Raw genomic sequence first — 21,037 nt, 5'->3', positions numbered from 1 at the left:
CTGTCTCTGTCCTTGGAGAGCATTGCTCTTTTTTCATTCATCACAAATTTTTTGTGCACTTACTGGGTACCAAGACTGTGTGAAGTCATAGAGACACAATAGTGAACAGTAACTACTACCATAGGAGGGGGCTTCAGAAAGTTTGTGGAAAATGGGGATGAAAAAGTAAGTTTTTCTTGGTACCAAAATTTCTGAAATTAATGCAGTTTTTCCATAATATGCATTTCTGTTTTAGACACACACACACACACACACATACACCCGTGCCGTGTGCATGGATACATACAACAGAAGCCATGCTGAGGGAAATACATATTTTATTACATGCAGCCCATAGATCAACCATATAAGTTCTGTTATAAATCCATTTTACTAGACAAGGAAACTAAAGCCCAAAGAGGTTAAGTATCTGTTTGAAGAAACATTTATTTGAAAGTCAGAGGCACAGAGAGACAGAGAAAGAGAGATCTTCCGTCTGCTGGCTCACTCCCCAGAAGGCTGCAACAGAAAGGGCTGGGCCAGGCTGAAGCCGGAAGACAAGGGCTTCTTCCAGGTCCCCCATGTGGGTGGAAGGAGCTTTTTCTGCTGCTTTGCCCAGGCCATTAGCAGGGAACTGGATAGGAAGTAGAGCAGCAGCTGGAACACAAACTGGCGCCCAGATGAGATGTTGGCATTGCAAGTGGCAGCTTGACCTGCTACGCCACAATGCCGGTCCCGAGGTCAAACATCTTATGGCATCTGTCAGAGCTTTGTGTTTGAACCCAAGACTCAGTGCCTTGTATCATGAGATTGTGAATTCTGGGTAAAGCAGGCCTCAGCCTGCTGAGATGGTGCTTCAAATAAGACGTCCTGATGACCTCTGCTTATGTTGAGACACAGTAGGGCGGCCATAGCCCTCTCCTGCTTCTGCTTATGCTGAGACACAGTAGGGCTGCCACAGCCCTCCCCTGCTTTCTGCTTATGCTGAGACACAGTAGGGCGGCCATAGCCCTCTCCAGCTTTCTGCTTATGTTGAGACACAGTAGGGCTGCCACAGCCCTCCCCTGCTTTCTGCTTATGTTGAGACACAGTAGGGCTGCCACAGCCCTCCCCTGCTTTCTGCTTATGCTGAGACACGGTAGGGCTGCCACAGCCCTCTCCTGCTTTCTGCTTATGTTGAGACACAGTAGGGCTGCCACAGCCCTCCCCTGCTTTCTGTTTAATTTCCAGGACCAGATGTCTGCTTTTATCTGTGGTCCAATCTCAAGGGTCTCGGGGATTCTGACCTCCTCATAGACCGTGTCCTCCCATGCCCAGCAAGGCCAGGTCTGTGTGTTGTGTATTTGCTGCTAAGATACTGATGCTGCTCCTTACCCAGCCTGAGCCCAATCATTTCTTTACAGAAAAATCAAACTGTGTGTGTGTGTGCTAGATGTTAAAGGAGACCTTGGTGACGGGGATTTAATGGGAAAAATAGCAAGATGGCCATCTTTACTGGTTATCATAACTGCCAAATGGACCCTGCAACATCAGTAATGGCCTCCAGTGTCCTTGGCAGGGGCCTGTATGGAACCATGCAGTCACTTGCCTTCATGGGTGCAATCGGTTTAATATCTGCCAGTGTTACAAGAATGGAGGACTATCACCTAAAGACAGCACCATCTTGGTTGGACGTGGCAACATTTTTCTCTGTGGCATTTGAATGTGATGAGTCACTAATGTGCTTGATTAACACACACACCCCTTTGTAACCATGTCTGGAGGAGAGCTTTAGGTCTGGCCTTTGTCATCAGGGTCCAAACCATTGAAACAGCCAGTCCACTAGAATGTCGCCATCTTCTCTTGTATGGCCATGGAGTCTCTTCTTCTTCTTCTTCTTTTTAAATTTATTTGACAGATAGAGTTAAATAGTGAGAGAGAGAGACAGACAGAAAGGTCTTCCTTCTGTTGGTTTACCCCCCAAATGGCCGCCACGGCCGGAGCTACGCCAATCCAAAGCCAGGAGCCGGGTGCTTCCTCCCAGTCTCCCATGTGGGTGCAGGGGCCCAAGCACTTGGGCCATCCTCCACTGCCTTTCCGGGCCACAGAAGAGAGTTGGACTGGAAGAGGAGCAACCGGGACTAGAACCTGGCACCCATGTGGGATGCTGGCACTGCAGGCGGAGGATTAACCAAGTGAGCCACGGCGCTGGCCCTATCGGGTCTCTTCTTTATATGAAGATAATGTTGCATGATTATGAAGACCTGTTCTTCGATCAAGAGTATGAATGTGTTCTGAATTTTATTTTTTTAAAAAAAGATTATTTATTTGAAAGGCAGAGTGAGGGAGAGAGGTAGAGAGAGGTGTGGTGTCTTCTCTCCGCTGGTTCACTCCCCAGATGGCTGCAATGGCTGGAGCTGTGCCAATCTGAAGCCAGGAGCCAGCAGCTTCTTCCAAGTCTCCCATGTGGGTGCCAGGGTCCAAGGACTTGGGCCATCTTCCTCTGCTTCCCCAGGCCATAGTAGAGAGCTGGATTGGAAGTAGAGCAGCCGGGACTTGAACTGGTGCCCACATGGGATGCTGGCACTGCAGGCAGTGGCTTTACCTGCTAAGCCACAGCACCAGCCCCCCTGACTTATTATTTTCCCCAAAAGTAGGGCTGAATACACAGCACTTTTTGTCTAGCAAAGTCTGGGAAGCAAGCCAACGATGGCTAGGGATAAGATCTGCTACTCGTGTCAAGACAGCTCAGGGTCAGCATGTGATCCTCCTGGATAGGAAGCACTTTTGGTTACTCCTGGAAAAGTTCTTTCCAAGGTCATCAGAGTTCAAACGAGCACTTTCAATAGGCCATGTGTACCCTGGGGCTCTGAGTGGATGCTTGAATGGCTTGGTAAACAATGGAATTATCGATTTTTACCAACCAGTATGATGTTAAATGCCTAAGGAGTCCATTCCTGACTTTTATCTCATATTGTGGTTACTTGTAGAAATTTTTTTTGATGTTATGTGTAGTAATTTATTTGAAAGGCAGAGTGACAGACACAGAAAGAGACGGGGGGGTCCTCCATTCACAGATTTACTCCCTGAAATGGAAACCAGAAGCCTGGACCTCCACCTAGGTGTCCCATATGGATGGCAGGAGCCCAGGTATATGGGCCATCCTCTGCTGCCCCCAGGGTACATCTTAGCAGGAAGCTGGATCAGAAGCAGAGATGAGATTCCATTGCAGTCACTCGGATGTGGGATGTGGGCATAACCAACCATACCCCAACACCAGTGCCTATTTGTGAGAGCTTTACAGAGTGTATTTTTACACTTTACAGAGTGTAAGCCACCCTTGTCTAGGGCATGGCATCTCACTCACTGTGCCACTTGAAGAAAGCCTGAGTCAGGATCACTCGGGCTGCCTGATAAAACGCAGGTTCCACAGCTCCACCAATGTGAGAAGGTACTAAGAAGATCAGGCTGTGTAACGATAGAGGTGTACCCTTTGTTTATCAAAATGGACATAGAACTCGTTCCTCTGAAATGTTCACTCTACGTCCCTGACAAGTGGCTGACCGGCTTCTGCGTGAACACTTGTGCTGGTCAGGAGCTCACCATCGTGGGTTGCCCATCCCACTTTTCCTATAAGCTAAACATGATCACAAAACTGCTGTTCAAGGGATCAGGTGACTTCCCTTAACTTGCTCCCTTACCAGAGAAATTTCAGTTCCGTCTTGTGTGTGCCAAAGCTCCTCTCCCTTGCCCCCGATAACCCTCCGATCATATCACTGTCATCCGCCTTTCTGTCCCCGCGCCCGTGCACCCTGGAAAATGAGATTTTTTCTTTCGTTTGGTAGAGAGCTTATTTCCTTACGCGGAGTCCTGTTTCTGACACACAGTAGGCACTCAGTGAAATCTGTGGCTCAGTAAATCCTCCTATCATCAATCACTGCCCACCTTGGGTCCTGATGCCACCTGGAAATATGCAGAATTCATTCGATCCTGCTTCCAAGTGAGAACCTTCAATACTGAGAGAGCTGCCGAGCCTGCCTGCAAGCCCCCTTGTGTCCACTCTGAACTCCCCCAATTCCTTCAGCCACTGCTGGTATGACGTCGTCTCCGGGGACTCGCAGCCCCCATTGTCATTGCTCAGGTCTCTCCTGGTGAGTGGTGTCCCATGGCATTATTCTCTCTGTCACCTAGGTCACCAGATTCTCTTACCCCGAGCGGGGGCCGGTCTGTTGGCTTGGTAGCCACCCTCCCGTCATGACGAGCTTCTCCTCTCATAGCCTTTGTTTTCCTCTGTGCCCAGCTGTTTCCACCACTTCCAAAGTGTACCACAGCCCTGCCTGTGACACTTGAGTCTCCCGTGCAGCCCGGTTAGGACTGCAGCTCCGGGGGAAGCCACTTCCCGTGGTGAGAGCTGCATTAGGGCTGGGAGAGTCCGCTGCAGAGAGGAGAGTATCTAAGAAGAGAGGGCGTGGGTCATCGAGAGGTGAAGAGAGCCTTGTCCACTCAGCGCATTTTAGAACGCAAAAGATGAGGCCCGAGAGGTGAGAGCAGCGTGCAGAATCCCAGACCGCCGCCGCGAGCCACAGTCTATTTGAGATTGTGGCTCCAGTGGGCAGGGAAGCAACATAAATTTCAGTGAGGCAAAGCTAAGTGGTAACGGACTTTAAGTTCTGTCATATATAGTTAATTTGCAGAATAAATTGGTCAGGGCAGCGAAAGGATTTAACATCCAAATTCATTTGAAAAACAGAAGCCAGATGAGTATCCAGAGGAAAATGGAGACTATTACAACGCTCCCTTGCCGGTTGGAGTAGTATTATTATTGAATAATATTTTTATTAAAAGTTTCTAGACCATTTGGTGGTTAAAGATATTTAGAAGCCAGCCTGTGCAGCGTCCCAGCAAGGCGATGCATCTCCAGCTGCAGTGCCCACCTGCATGCAACTCAGCGTGAGCCGCCTCCATGCAGACGATGCACGGCTGAGTGCAACGTGGAGCCAGGGCAGCCGTGGTAACACGCCAGCTCACCCCTTTCTGAACTTTTCAGGCCTTCCCTGCCCCTGTGCTGCAGTCCTGGTTGGGAGGCCAGAAGGAAGGAGAGCCGATGAGGCAGGAGCCCGTCAGTGTATACCTTGGAGAGGTCAGGAATGCACCAGCACTCAGGAGCCCTCGAAGGGGCAGGTGCAGTCATAAAGAGAATATCGCCCAACTGATGGTTCTGGCCAAGCTAAGGGGCTCATGCCCCTGCCCCTGCCCTAGCTGAGAAATAATGCTGCATGGCCCATGGAGGGAGCCATCATTAATTCTACTCTGTAACAGCAGCAGGGCCAAAGATGGTGGGGCTCTCTGCTGCCCTCTGTCACTCGTCTCCCTCTACCTGTCTTCCGCTATTCAGAGGGTTTTCCTGGGTTGCTTCTTGGGGAGGACCAGGACTCCCGAGGAGTCTGGGGCTGTGCACTTGGCTTCTCCACTCAGCCTCCCAGACAAGCAAAGCGAGAGGGTCCGGGGGAGCCTTCATCTCTAGATAAGCTTGTGGCGGCTCTTTCTGGGAGCATGCTGGGCGTGCACGTTGTCTCTCTGCTAATGGAGATTTGAAAATAGCAAATGCCGCAGGTGTTCCTCATTTTCACCTCTCTCTCGGCCTTATCCTCGCCTCCCCTCCCGCTCCCCACGCCGCTGTTTGTGGCGAAGCAGCGGGGATAATCCAGCGCAGCTCTGTACGTCCTGAAGGCTGGGACTCTGAATCCCTGTGTCAGGTTGATCTTGACACTGACAAGAAGCTGCACACAGCTGCTGCTCAGCCATGGGTCGCTGATGGAGCTGAGAACTCGTTTCCGGTTCCCCTCGCCGCCGGGTGCCCCAGGAGGAAGTCGAGGGGGTCGACGGCGAGTCCCTAAACGGCTGCCAAATGAATTGTCATGGGCATGGGTCAGGAGAGGCCTTGCTGGTCAGTGTCATGGTCTTGAAGGCTACAGACAGTGCAGTGATTTGAGTAGTTCCCCCATGCCTACCCGGTCCCTCAAGATGTGAGCTGACTTGGAAATACGGTCTTTGCAGATGTGAGCAAGATGAGGCGATCTGGGACTTCAGCTAGACCCCAAGTCTTTGAGAGCAGAAGGTAGACCTGGACAGAGACACACAGAAGAGAAGGGCATGTGACAATGGAGGCTGAGGATGGAGGGAGGCAGCCACAAGCCAAGGGGTGCCGAGGTTAGCTGGGAGCCAGCGGAAGCCGGGATGAAGCAGGAATATGACCCGGGGGTCTTTGGAGGCAGCATTGCCTTGACTGCACCTTGATTTTGAACTGGAAGCCTCCAGGGCTGGATGGGAATAATTTTTGTCATCCTAAACCGCTCGATTCGTTGGTGGTAATTTGCTGTCACAGCCCCAGGAAACTTAGAGGGAGAGTTGATAAGAAGAAAAACTTTGGAGATCAGCTTTGAGTCATGAAAGGCATTTGGTGAATAAGGAAGCAAGACTGTAGGAGGCAGAAGAAAGGACTCAGATAAACTTTAAATTGTCCAAGGACGGGCTCCAAAATGGGGGAGTCAGGTAACACACACCAGATCTATTACCATTCCGCCAAGACCGAGGACAGCCTCCTGGCCAAGTGCCAGGCTCTAGCGACACACAGACGGGTGGGTCCTCACCCTGGAAGCAGGTGCAGGCTGACCCCATGGTGGGCATTCCTCTGGATGCAGTCAGGGGAGTCACTTTCTCTAGAGAAGAGGAGACTGGAGCAGCTCTCGGGAAATGCCTAGGGCAGAGAGGAAGGAGAGAGAGAGGAAAATATTATTCTGCCTGGATGCTAGGGGGACAGGGTGGGAGGCGACTCTGGTGTCCACCAGTCTCCCACAGGCCTCACGCATGTGCATACTTAGGAGATGCTTTTGGACAAATCCAGTGTGCACTCAGCAAGTACTTTTGCATAGCTCCTGCTGAGACCCCCTCCCTGTTCCCCAGCTTTGTCTTTTTGGCGAATCTCAAGGAGGCTTCCAGTTGTCATTGGAAAAGGTCTGGACAGCCGGAGACCAGCAGGGGCTGTGTTCCCTTTGCGTCCTTCCACCCCATGCATTTGTTGCAGGGCGTTGGGTGAAGGCCATACAATCTAACATAGCAGGAGGCAGCTCCCCGCCCACTGGAAACTAACATTCTAGAAGAGTTCACTTTGAATTAAAATCTTCAGGGCTTCCCAGGACTTCTTGGATTTGACTCTGGAGATGGGTGGGCTGCATAGATCTCCAGAAATGCTTACGGAGGTCTCACAGCCATGAGCTCTCTTCATGGTTTCCTGTTCCTACCAAGTTTACCATCGAAAGGGGATGTAACAGGGGACACAGCTGTTGTAAAGGCTGTTTTGTGGTTTTATTAATCCCCGGGTAGCTTCTGCTGTCTTGCCATTCGTTTAACTCTGCCTGTCATCATGACCCAAAGGAGGCATCCAGGAGGCTTGGCACATTTAGCCAATTGTTATTCAGTTTACCGTTCCCATGCCAGGATTGACTAACAACTTTTGGCAAAGGCGGAGCAGTGCATCTACACCAAAACCTCAATTGAACACAAGCCTGATTATCCCAGAACCTCAACCAGACAGCTATTTGTTTCACAACCTGCCTGTTAAACAGGGACAATCTGAAGAAAATATAATCTTGTGTTATCCATCAATTCTGAAAGGCCGTGTGGGCTTCAGACACCATTTTGTTTCTGTCTCCTACAGCTTCCCAATCTGCATAGTCACAATTGATGAACACAGTGGGCACCTGGAGGCGCCTTGGGGGAAGGGGTTAATTCTATTTGTTGGGCAATGCTTCACGAGGCAGGCAGGAAATCGGAACACCACATTTTGAGAAAAGAAAAATGTCAGCAAGGATTGAAGGTGAAGGAAGCATTTCCTGGCCAAGGAGCAATTACACAAAAACTCAGAACCCGACTTTTCTTGCACATCTCGGTTAAGGGTGTAGTGCTGAGCTGCCCGGTGGGTGTCTGAGGACTGCTGACTTTGGCTGGACCTCCTTGTACACCCCTAGGAGCTGCTCTTGACAAGGAGCTGCCTGCAAGGTGTGATTACAACAAAAACCGTTGGCAATTTCCAGAAACTTCCAGAAGAAATGCCAAACAGCCAGATCTGAAGTGTATAGTAACCTTGGTGCTGGAGTGAAACATGGGAACTGCACACTGGCAGCTGAGTATTTTTCTTGAATTGTGAATTCATTTTAGGAAGGGACAAGGGTATTAACTCCTTCGAGTCAGGGTGGTTTCTGAAAGTGCTGGGTGGTTGTGAACCAGTGGTTCCCCGAGATTTGGTCCTGCAGGAGTGAAGTGCTTCGTCAGAGCTAATGCAGAGTGGTGGCCATGAGGCCGGAAGGATGCTGGGCTGCCGTGGGTGGGCTGAGACTACAGGCTTCCATGTCTCGGTCTGCGACCACCCTGGGGTCCTGGCCGGTGCGTTCTTTTGCTGTCAATGTGCCGTAGCCTTTGGGGTGCAAAGGGGAGCCTGTGCCGGGCCCAGTCCCGCTACAATCGCCCTGCTCCCCTGGGCGGCCGTGACCCCAGCGCCTGCCTTTGTCTCCCGCCCCAGGCACTCTCCGATCCCCGGGGCTTCACAGACCTGCGCCACCTTTTCTCACGTTGTGGTGTTGCTGGCCACGACTTGGCCTTTCAGTACCAGATCTGGCTGTTCCCGGTCTCCAGCCTAAGTCCTTCCATCCCGAGGGAATCACTCACCCAAAACACGTGAAGGACCCCTGAGATGCTCATGCTTTACAGAACCTTCCCAGTGAACTTTTTGCCGTCGTTGCTCAGGTCGTCTCTGAACAATTCTCATTTGTATGTGACTGAAGGGAGCTGGGATCCTCTCTGGATTGATGCCCTGCTCCGGAGGATAAAAGTAGAAAATCTCAAGGAAACAGACCATCACAGGCCAGGATGAATTTAAACCCAGCCTGTCAGAGTGTAGTCACTTTACACACAAGTCCCCAGAAATGATTAATTCAACAAATACTTGTAGTCATTCAATAAATGTTTGTTTAAGGAATTGGCGGATGCATCTGTGTGTATTTCACAGTAGTCACTGCGGGGCAGCATGGTGGGAAACAAGACATCATCTGTTCTGCAAGGCTCCTACTGTGTGGTGCTGACGGCAGGCAGGGCGGAAGGAGAGCGGCGCCGTGAGGATAGGGTGAGCGAGAGGGCACGGCCGTGTCCCAGGCACTGCTCTCAAAACTCCCCGTGGATGCTGTCGGCCTTGCCAAATCGGCTCAGTGGTCTCCATTTTATACATGAGAAAGCCCAGACACAGAAAGGTTAAGGACACAGCAAGCTGTTAGCGGTGAGGACACAAGTTGTTACCCGCCTGCTTTGCTCCAGTGGCAGCCCGTGGAGACAAGCGGATGGTTTGGGAGGATAAAGGATGCGATTTCCAGCGCTGGATGCCGTGGTTAAGATGCTGCTTGGGGTCAGGTGTCCCATGGGAGGCTGTGGCGGGCATCTGGGGAAGGAATCAGCAGATGGGAGATCTCTTTTGGTCTCTGTCTCTGTGTCTCTTTGACTTTCAAATCAAATTGCATTTTAAAAAAACATAAATTTCAGATGATTAGGTGATTGGGGGTGAGGAGAGAAAGAGAGAAAGGCAGCAAGAAACTAGGATTTTTTCTTCTTTTTTCCCCTCTTTTTTTTATAATTGAGCATTTCTTTAAAAAGCTTATTTATTTTATTTATTTGAAATGCAGAGAGGAGGGGAAAGAGAGAGAGAGAATGTCTCCCATCCACTGGTGCAGTCCCCACATGCCCACAGCTCAAATCCAGGCACACTGATAGGGGTGTGGCTGCACCAGTGCCTGTCCCAGAAGCTAGGAAGTTAGCTGTGCCTTTTGTGAGCCAGCACGTGACAGTGGAGGAAAGAGCTGTGCAGAGAGCGTGGAGGAGACGGAGGCTGCAGCCTTGCGCAGGCTGAGCTGGAGCAAGTGGATGCCCAAGCAAGCACACCAAGGCTCTGCTACTTGTAGCTGAGATCTCAGCTACAGGTATGGAGTTGGCTGTCGTCACAGCAATGCGTTGTCTTCCTGCTCCATTATCTGAAACGTTAGTAGGGACTGGGGAGCTGCGTAGAGATGTTTGACTTCTGTCCATTTTGACTTTTACCTAAAATTTAATCTATGGTCATTCCGAAGTATCCATGAAATGCATAAATGATAGGTAGAGAGATAGATTCATAGGTAGATAGGTAGACAGACCAACCGACCCAAAGTAATCAAAGGAGCTTCAAAGGTGAGAAACACACAGTGCCTGGCTCCGGGGTACTGTCTCATGCAGAGAGCGATCTCCCGGCGAGAGAAGTGGTCAGTTGTGCCTTTCCTCCTTGCCCTAACTGTGAGTCATTGCACTGTATTGTACAGGGGTTTCGAGAGCCTGTCAGCGCGCAGGTGCAGGAGTGATAAAACTCCCCGAGGGGCTGCTTGGTTCCTGGGCGGCTGGAGGGCACGTGCGTTCTGACAGCCCAGGGTGCCCGGCGTGAGCACCAGGCCAGCGTGGAGGCCGAGGGCGGGCCCGCCTGGCACGCGGGCTGCCAGGGGCCGTAGCTGTGCTGCATTTGCCGCACGCCGGGCCCCCTTCCCGGGCATCCGAGGCTGTCTCCAAAGCTGGGTCCCATCAGTCTGCATCTGATTCCTCTGCTGCCTAATGAACTGCTTGTGATGTCATTAGCATCTCATTGCCTTGGGCACCAGCTCAGGAGAGAGATTCTGAGGCAGCCCCAGAATCCTGCAGGAATTGTACCAATTGACTTCATCACGACGGATTCACCTTCATGCCCTGGCGGTCCCCACCCGCCCGGCAGCCCCTGGCCGAGAAGGGCTCGGTCCCTTGGATCGCCCTCACGGGTCCCCAGCCCAGCCGGGTCAGTGTGTGCAAGCCCAAGGCCACGGGCCTCTCTGCTGTCGGATTCTGCATGTGGAGAATGCTGGTCTTCTCATCACAGGATGGTCCACTGGGAGACTCAGCCACTGTGAGCTGTAGGATACAGATTTAGCCTGAAGCAAATGGCATGTATTTATAGCAAGCTGTATTTGCAAAATGCTTTGCAGTTTTAGGGCTGTTAACTGCATTCCAGGTTGGATGTTCCGCTCCAGCGCCATGCTGGGAGCCCAACAGTGGTGACTGGAGCCTCCACTGCCCGTTGGTGACTGCAGAGAACCACTGTCAGCACTCCCTGATGCCTCATGTCCAGAGACTGTGGACGGACTGAATGAAATCAATACCCATTTGACTAGCAGACACCTCAGTGGCTCAAATCCCTAGCACATGTCTTACGCAGGTCATGGAGACCCAAAGAAGGCAGGTGGGTGACAAAACTGTACAAGGAGTGCCCGTGAGCCACAGGCAAACCTCTGCCCTCCCCCTACTCCAAGAGGGCGGGGTTAAAAGCAGGTGCCCCAGGCCCACCTCGCCTGGAGCTCTGAGCACCTTACTGCCCTGTGCCTTGGCACGGGTATGGTTGTAGGTGGTGTCTTGGGGCTAAGGCTCTCACGGCCGGCCTCCATCACACACACATGTGCTTCCCTGGAAGGCTGTAGCCTGGGGAGCTGCTGGCCGTGACTACTGGGGGGCAGCTGGCCGTGACTTCTGGGGACCCAGCCTCTTCTCGGGACGCTCTGTCCTGCGGGACAGGCCCACTGGAGGGCCAGGTGGCCCTAGCCTCCCCCAGGGGCCTTTTCCTGGGGACACAGGCATTGGCAGCCTCCCGCCATCTCGTTCTGCACCGTCCCTCCTAGCCCTGTCGGCTCCCCAGCCCTGCCTTGTTCTCAGGGCCGGATGACGGCCTCTGAGAGGGAACCAGCCCTGCAAGGGTCTGCCTCAGTCCTGCGCCCGGCACGGGCTCCGAGGCGGTGCCTGCGCCTGCAGCGCCCTCTGGCGGCCGTGCCTGCCTGTCCCGCGTGGAGGTGGGAGACAGAAAAGGAATTTAGTGTCCCGTTACTCCCCCTTTGAGGGGACTTTTGCTGCACGGTAGGGATATTGAGGGACTTTTTATTTTTCTGAGTGGGTTTTCTTAATTATCCTGTCATCGTCACCTTTCTCTATTTTTCTCCTTAACATGTGTCACACTATTGTCTTACTTTCTCATTATTCAATGAAAAAATATTGTACGGCTGCAGCACTTTTCAAGGTAGTTCTAGGTTCCTTTTCCATATGTATTCATTTTCTGCCCTGGCAAAGTGTCCTCACAAAATGGATCGAGTCTCTTCCGTAGGCTCGGGACAGTCATTTTAGGCCTGATGTCGCCACCTCGTGGTCACCTCCTGGAAGTGCTGTTCCTGCTCCCCGGTGAAGGTCTTGGCACAGCGCAGGCCTGGTGGGCTGGTCAGGAGGTGCCTGTAGGTACCTGCAGCTGCTAGGGGCAACCGAGAGACCCCTCCCCTCGCCCAAGAAAGCAGTACATCTGTACCGATTTGACCATTTCCCTACTGAGTAAAGGTCTGTTCAGAAATCCCACCAAGGGCAGGGAGGCCTCACCCTACCCTCTCCTACTCCTGCCCGGTCCACATCACACATTGGCGAAGGCCCGGAGGCCTGGCAGGGCCAGGATGGGGAGAGGTGTGGGCCAGACGTGGCGGCTTTGCAAACGCTCCCAGCCGTGCGGTGACTGCGTTGTCAGCTTGGATGTCAACCCAGGTGCACCCGTGGGTGAAGTGATCCGAGGACTATGTGGTGTGGGCTCCTGCGCCTCTTACTTGAGATTATCGTCCTTATTCTTGGTGTGGCCGGTTAAGAAGTGCACTTGTGGGGCCGGCGCCGTGGCTCACTTGGTTAATCCTCTGCCTGCAGCGCCGGCATCCCATGGAGGTGCCGGGTTCTAGTCCCGGTTGCTCCTCTTCCAGTCCAGCTCTCTGCTGTGGCCAGGGAGGGCAGTGGAGGATGGCCCAAGTGCTTGGGCCCTGCACCCGCATGGGAGACCAGGAGGAAGTGCCTGGCTCCTGGCTTCGGATCAGCATAACTCTGGCTATAGTGGGCATTTGGGGGGTGAACCAACGGAGGGAAGACCTTTCTGTCTGTCTCTCTCTCTCGCTGTCTATAACTCTACCTGTTAGATAAATAAACAAACAAATAAATAAATAAACGAAGTGCACTTGTAATCCATGTAGAGAGGGGTCCAGGTCAACCCTGGAAAACTGCTAAACAACGTCAATGGGAAATCAGGGAGCGCATCCTTGGCCTTGGCGCAGGGAGGAATCCCAGATCCCTGGAGCCCCATGATGGTGACGCGCATCTGGGGGACACGCGGGCTCATGTGGCAGAGCAGACAGGAGGAGGAGTCCCCAGAGCCCCCTGGGCCCCGCCAGAGCGGGCCCTTTGACAAAGCCCATGAGTCGTGCCTCTCAGTCCCCCAGAGATCTGGCTCATCGAGTACTGCGTTCTGGATGAGCCGACAGGCCCAGAGTGAACGCTGTGTGCGTGCTCATGATTCCCAGAAGTCCACTGGTTCTGTGGTGTTGCCTCACGCAGAAAGCAGTCAGGGGTCTCGTAAGGAACCAGTGCTTGTTGTGCACAGACTCTGTGGCTTCTTGTACGGGCAGAAACCATTGCTCTCCGATAGGTGTTTCTCATGTTTGTCACCAGAAATACCAAGAGCTTCTCTAACGAGGTTTACGAGAGCGATAGAGACCCATCTTACCGGCCTCAGAATGAAAGGCTTTTTGACAAAGTCAGAATTGCCTCTCCTTCCTCAATACATTATTTAATAATGATCCAGGGAAGTTCTGTTCTTCCTTAAAGAGTTTAAAATCAGACAACATTGGCTGCAACCCCAAACATTCCTGCTCGGTGACCCTGAGGCTCTCAACCCGACTTTGCTCGTCTAAAATGGGTTTAGTGATAGACCTCCTTCGGAGAGCTAGGATCGTGCCTAAAGGAGACGCTGAATGGCTCTCACTTCCACGTTGCTGGCTCCGTTCTGATGATGACTTGACAGGTGGTAGTGACGAGGTTTGGCCGTCTATCCATTTTGCACTGCTGGAGGTAGGTGCTATTAATTTCTTACTTTACTGATGAAGAAACTGAGTGATGAGGCAGTCATGGCGGTTAGCGCTGGGACCATAAGCACAGACCCTGGGAGAGCGCCCCTGGAGGAGACCAGCCATTTCCAGCCACGTGGGTCGCGGGGAGAGTGGGAGCCCCAGACGGTGGAGACAGAATCACGTGCCTGCCACCCACTCCGTGGCGCTCTCTGGCCTCCAGCAGCCAGGGTTGCTCACCGTTACCCTCTCTTTCCCTTCCGTGTCTGGCAGGCAACTCCCCATCAGATGAGTCGGAGGAGCGGGAAAGAGACCCCAAGGTGCTGACGTTCCCAGAATACATCGCAAGCTTGTCTGACTCTGGAGCCAAGCGCGTGGCGGCCGGAGTACGGATGGAGTGCCAGAGCAAGGGACGCTGCCCCTCATCCTGCCCCCTGTGCCATGTGACGTCCAGCCCTGACACCCCCGCCGAGCCGGTTCTCCTGGAAGTGACCAGGGCTGCCCCCATCTATGAACTGGTGACCAACAACCAGACCCAGAGGGTAAGACGCCTGGGACTCTGGGCTCTGGGGGCCATCAGCAGCGTTGCAGGGCTTTCCCAGGGGCCCGGGGAGGTGGCAGAGTGCAGCTGGGCTTGGCGCTAGCACGTGGATAAGAGGCTTTTTGTTGATGAGCTAATTTGCTTGGATGTGCGTGTTTGCTTATTAAGGCAAATCAGTGCATCCACAACACCCAGAGTGATGGGATTCAGGAGTCACAGCTGAGAATTCATTTGGGTCCTTGAGCAAAAAAGGGCAGGAGGAAGGTAGTGTGGGGGGCACTGTTCAAGGAGCCAGCCCTCGTTCCTCAGGGGGCAGTCCTGGGGACAAGGCCCATGTCTGTCCCTCCCCTGTTGGCACGGGAAGTGGGCCAGCTCCCCTAACTGATCCCCAAGCTCGGGGCCAGCTTGAGAGGTGCAAGTCCAAAGGCAAGGGCTGGGCTGGCCGCCCCAGCCCGGGGGTGAGGGTGCTGCCCTCACTGTGGCTCTGAGAAACAAAGCCCCCAGGCAGAGAGGTCGGGACATTTGCCACTCCGCCTTTGTCTCGGCCTCTTCCTCTCCAACGATGCCAGGAGGAAGTGGTTGGACCCAAAGGAGAGGAAGTGGAGGAATGACAGGCAGTGATGTCAGTCGCCCCTGCTCAGCTCCCACATGCTCCAGGACACAAAGAGCAGAGTGAGTTAGAAACTCACCGCAGCCATCAGGACAGCGACAAAAGCAAAAACAAGGAAGCTGTGGGGTGCAGGACTTCTGAGACTGTAGGCAGAGGCAGGGCTGCGGGCAAGACACAGCATGAGTCACAGGGGTGTGCCCAGCCAGGTGGGGCGATAATTGCTTTCTCTTTTCTCTTTGAAGGGACCCCTGGTGTGTCACAGTTTGTCTCAGACCCATAGGATGTGTGTGTCTTTCTCTCGCCCACCCGCCTCTGCCACAGATATTTGTTTGCATGTTTGAAAATAAGGTTTTTCACAGGAACAAGAAGACAGAGTGTTCCTGTGGCCAAGCAGTTCCTCTTCCATCTGATAGAGGTGGCTATAGGAAGGGGGTGGGGAAGAGGAAGCCATGGTGAGGTGGGGAGGAGGGTGTTGAGAGGATTAAAAGGAGGAGCTTGGTTGCCATAGAGACCCCAAGCTGCAGTGGCTTTGGTCCAATGCCCAGCCCTCTTTGGAGCTGCCTCACTGTGTCTTACCCAAGGCTGCTGGAGACAGCGGGGGTCCCAGAGTCAGACGCAGACAATGGGGTGTGTGAGGTCTTGGAGGGAGAGGAGGGCACGTGCTCCCCTGCTTTCTGCAGAGGAGTCAGTCCAGGAGGAAGGCAGTAGACCCATTTCGGATGCCCTACTCACCATGCCTTGGCCGTCTCTGCTCCCTGCACCTGTCCTCGGAGGGGGGTGGGAGATGCCTTCCATCCGGCTGCCCTGGGATTCTCTGGAGTGTCTAATCATGTGGACAAGTGGCCCGGCTGCCCTGGGATTCTCTGGAGTGTCTAATCATGTGGACAAGTGGCCCGTGCTGGAGTTCAGCCAGCATCACCCAGTTCCCCTCCCCTTTCCTCCGTAGGCAGGCGTGTCCTGTCCCAACCACCCTGCTGCTTCTGCCCTTTTTCCTGCTAATTGTACCCTTTCTCTCAATGAACGGGGGTAAGGAGGGAAGACGTGCAGGAGGAGACAGGTGCCGGTTCACACCAGCTCAGTGTGAATTTTTATCTCTGTCCCTCTGTTGTGTCTGTGGGCCCATTTCTACCCCTCTTTATCTCCTTGTCTGCTTTCTGTTGAAATAGAGAATTGCTCATGCCAGGTTCCAGTCTCTTCTACAACTGTGGTCAAGAAATGAGAAGCTCAAACTATCTGACCAACTAAACCCAACAAGCTTGAGCTCACACTCTTCCTCTCTACCCTACGCCTGTTGTGCCTCCATCTCACTTCCGTTAAATTGCCTGGACTGGAGAATACGGATGTTTCCTAGAATTTTCTTATCATTCCCAACATCTGTTCCATCACCAAGAGACACACCTATCCCTTGAATCCACTCTCTTTTCATGGTAACTCTGTCAGAGCCTAATTATTTCAGCATCCACTGTAATATCAGGATGCCATTGTATGCCAGTAGTCTTCTTCCTGTTCTCTCTATTAGACAGCCCAGACTTATCTATCCACTGTGGACTTCTGTTCTGCATCAAAGTGACCCAATGACTGCAGAATCTGTGCAATACAATCTAAAGTCCTTAGCACGTCATTATAAAGCAGTTCATGAGCCAGTTTTGTCTTCACTTATATGGTTAGGTTGTTACTATTTGTTTAAAAGATTATTTATTTATTTGAGAAGCAGAGTTAAAGACAGATAGAGAAAGAGGCAGGAAGGCCTTCTGTCTGTTGGTTCACTCCCTGAATGGCCAGAGCTGGGCCCATCCAAAACCAGGATCCAACAGCTTCTTCCAGGTGTCCCATATGGGTGCAGTGGTCCAAGCACTTGGGCCGTCCTCCACTGGTTTCCCAGGCCATAGGCAGAGACTGGATTGAAGGAGGAGCAGCCAGGACACCAACTGGCATCCGTATGAGATGCTGGCACCGCAGACGGGGGCTTAACCAACTACGCCACAGCGTCAGCCCCATAGATTATTACTATTTTATATCTTATACTCTACCTTCCAAAGTTAACTCCTTATCCCTTTTCTCATGCATCTGTCCTTCAGCTTTGCAGCTCCCTGTCCCAGAATGTCTTTTCCCACATTTCTGTCTCGGACAAACTCCTACTATTACTTCACTGAAAAGCCGCTCGTCACCGAGAGCCCTCCCGTAGTCTCTGGGGCAGCTGTGGTCCTCAATGCACTGTCCATCGCGAGTGTGCAGGCGTCTCTTCCAGCACAGATCATCTGCTCCCGTGGCTCTTCCCCCTCTAGACTGTGAGAAATACTTGTTCTGGGAAACTCCAGTGCCTCTCCGTGATCCATGCACAGTCACTGCTGTGCTAGTAAGCCAGTGGATAGGCGAGCTTGGCTTGAAAATTCAGCTCTCCTCCTTGAAGAAAAACAATAGCAAAAACTGGAAAATTCTGGTTGCTTTCTTTTCTGGAATCAGATTTAAATCTGGTAACCAATGCAGATTCCCTTTGCCACGTCTGGTGTCTTGTAGCTACCAAGAAAAATGCAGTTTCCTTTACTGTTCCTTTCCAGCAGGACTCCCACTCTTGTCTTGTCCTCAACACACTCTGCAGAAACCTGTGGCCCAGGATTCAGCGAGCAGGCGCTGTCAGGGCTGGGTGTGAACTGAGGGTGAAAAGTCAAAGCTGGGAAGAGATGGCCTTTCAGGTGCTTGCCTTCCTCGTCCTCACCTCCACTGGACTGAGACACAGAGCCTGTTGCTGATGGCTGACCGCTGCTCTCCACGTGACCCCCACCTTGCCGTGGTCCATAGACCCTCGGTAACCCAGCCCTGCCTCCCTCTCACTCATGGGCTCAACATCACTTCGCCCACATGTCTGTAGTCTCTTACAGACAGACCAGCCTGATTTTGGTCTATTTTAGAAGTCAAGTTTCCTCTGGGATGAGCTCTTCCTATTTTTGTCAAGTTTTTATTTGTTTGAAATGGAGATAGAGGGGAGAGAGAGAGAGAGAGAGAGAGAGAGGGGAGAGAGAGAGAGAGGAGAGAGAGTCTGTCTGCTGTTTCACCAGTCAAATGTCTGTCTGCCACCGTCCAAGTTGCCCATGAAGCCGACAAGGACTCAGCTACTTGAACCATCACCACTCCCTTCCAGAGTGCTCCCTGGCAGGACATTGGCCGGGAAGCAGAGCTGGAATTACAAGTCAGGGCACTCTAGTAGGGAACACAGGTGCTGCAGGGAGCAGTGCTCATCCTGGAAGTCTTCTTAACGTCACTCGTTACTGTTTGGAACACTAGTCTTCTTAGTGACCAGATACTCTTTGGTCTGTGCCACAGAGGCCAGGTAAAGATGTGCCTCCTCAGGGAGCCCTTCCCAAATCTGTCCGGGAGGTGGCCCACTCCTCCCTACCCCTCCTGCCGCCACAGACACTCACAGAAACTCACTCTTGCCGACATGGTGGTTATTTGATTATTTTCATGATTTTTAATGTCTGTTTATATCTGGCTTTAAGATTTGTGGAAATAGGAGCCATCTGTGTCTCATGCATTCTTATATGCATCCTGAATACTCAACACAGGAAATGTTCCCTTCTTGCAGGTACCTGGCAAATAATTGTCTAGTGAGGGCCCTGTAAGGCTCTTTTCCTAGTTTTTTTTTTTTTTTTTTTTTTTTTTTTTTTTTTTTTTTTTTAAGATTTATTTTGTTTATTTGAAAGAGTTACAGAGAGTGGTAGAGACAGAGAGGTCTTCCATCCGCTGGTTTGCTCCCCAGATGGCCACAATGGCCAGAGCTGCGCTGATCCGAAGCCGGGAGCCAGGAGCTTCTTCCGGGTCTCCCACATGGGTGCAGGGGCCCAAGGACTTGGGCCACCTTCTACTGCTTTCCCAGGCCATAGCAGAGAGCTGGATCAGAAATGGACCAGCCAGGACTAGAACTGGCGCCCATATGGGATGCCGGTGCTGCAGGCCAGGGCTTTAACCTGCTGCACCACAGCACCAGCTCCTCTTTTCCTAGGTTTCAACCATGCAGCTTTTGATTTGAATTTGGCTCAGCCAGGGAAAGATAAAGTTAGTGACTGCTGTGTGTACCTGCTTCCTGCTGGGGGTGGTGGGCACAGCATTAATGTGGAGCATCTCGTGGAGAGAGCCTGGGAAGTCCTGGGAAGCCCAGGGGATTGTGCAGACCCCAGGTGCTGCCACTGCTCCATTCGCTTACGACCCGAGCAAGGCACTGGACCTCTGTGAGCTTGCTCGCCCCCACTGTAAGTCTTGATAACTACCAGAGTGTTAGCATCTGGGGCCAGTGCTGTGGCTCAGCAAGGTAAGCCGCAGCTTGTGTTGCCTGCATCCGTATGGGAACGCCTGTTCAGCCAGTCCCAGCTGCTCTGCGTCTGACCCATCTCCTTGCTAATGTGCCTGGGAAGGCAACAGAAGATGGCTCAAGACCCACGTGCACTTCCTAGTTCCTGGCTCCTGACTCCTGGCTCCACTGTGGCCCAACCCTTGCTGTTGTAGCTTTTTTGATGGTAAAACTGCAGATGGAATCTATCTCTCTCCCTCCCTCCCTCCCTCTCTCTCTCTCTCTCTCTGCCATTCAAATAAATAATTATTCTTTAAAAAAAATTGTTCCCACTCCCTGGAGGCCACCAAACCTGGAGGGGGTTGGTATGGACTCTTATTCCAATTGTTTAACCTGATGTAGGCTTTGCCAAATTCTGAAAGAATGGAACAGAGCATGTTGGCTTTAGGTTTAGACATGTCACCAGGACCCACTTCCTCACGAAGGTTTTACCCCTGTTGCAAGTTCTGCTACCTCAGGGCTCTAACTTTATCCTCTGGTCCTTAGTGTAATCAGAAACCATCTCTGTGACAGCACTGCATGAAAAGAAAGGTGCTAAGTTCAAGGTGGGCATAGAGCTCTACTAAGGACTCACCCTTGCAGTTCAAAGACAATAATAAAACCTCTGGCATTTATTGGAGGTAAATTTGTACAGGATACTAGAAATATGTCACATATATAACTTAGTTTTATATATAACACCTACAATATTATATAAACACATATTTATATATAACATGCTTTCATATATTTATGTTAAATATAAATGTATATTTTATAAAAATATATAAAGCATGCATATATTATATTTCATATGCAATATATTTTACATAAACTATATAAACTATATACAAAAATTGCATTTAATTTTCCTAACCCCCATTTGGAAAATGCTATCTTTTTAAAAATTTTTGTTTATTTTTATTTGGTTGAAAGAGAGACAGAGACAAGAATGGGAGATATCTCCCATCTTCTGGTTCATTCCCCAAATCCCCACAAAAGGTAGGGCTGAGCCAGGCCAAAGTCAGGAACAATGAACTTAATCCAAGTCTCCCACACGAACGCCAGAGACCCAGTTTGCTGCCTCCCAAGGCATTGGCAGGAGGCTGGAATCAGGAGCAGAGCTGGAATTTGAACCCAGGCCCTCTGACACAGGGTGCAAGCATCCCAAGTGATGTGTAAACCACTGTGCCAGATGCCCACCTCAAAGAACTTGCGTTGACATAACTTGTCCAAGGTCACATGGCTTAGCAAAGATGGGCTTATTGCCCAAGGTAAACTGCTCCAGAGGGTGGCTTGGTCTTTGTACCACATGGTCTCTCTTATTTATGGTCAACTGAGATATGCCTAATGCATAATGAGAACCCAAGGCAGATTGCAAAAGTATCCTAAGAGGGATGCAAGGCACGTTGAAGGGGTGAAAAGAAGGGAGGGAGGAGGCAGTTAAGGATGCCAGAGAAACTCAGAGGAAGGGCTAAGTGGCTCGGGCGGAGGGAAGAGTGGAGAAGGCAGCCGGCCCACAAGATACGTGGTGAAGTGGTCACTGTTTCTTGAACCCAAAGTGGGAATAATGGAATGGAATATGAAGGAGTTGGAAG

At 51.6% G+C, this 21,037-nt stretch overlaps 1 protein-coding gene across 4 annotated transcripts in view; it reads left to right on the top strand.

Annotated features, from left to right (window-relative positions):
- ASTN1 (astrotactin 1) overlaps positions 1 to 21,037 on the top strand; it is a 338,979-nt gene that overhangs the window by 287,774 nt on the left and 30,168 nt on the right. For all 4 annotated transcript variants that reach the window (XM_070077167.1, XM_070077166.1, XM_051858230.2 and 1 more), the window contains one exon: positions 14,238 to 14,506. In XM_070077167.1, coding sequence (XP_069933268.1) covers positions 14,238 to 14,506 — 269 coding nt within the window. The remainder of the gene's footprint in view (positions 1 to 14,237; positions 14,507 to 21,037) is intronic.

This window comes from Oryctolagus cuniculus, chromosome 7 (assembly GCF_964237555.1).
Source record: "Oryctolagus cuniculus chromosome 7, mOryCun1.1, whole genome shotgun sequence".
NCBI lineage: Eukaryota > Metazoa > Chordata > Mammalia > Lagomorpha > Leporidae > Oryctolagus > Oryctolagus cuniculus.
This window is presented reverse-complemented; position numbering and strand designations above follow the sequence as displayed.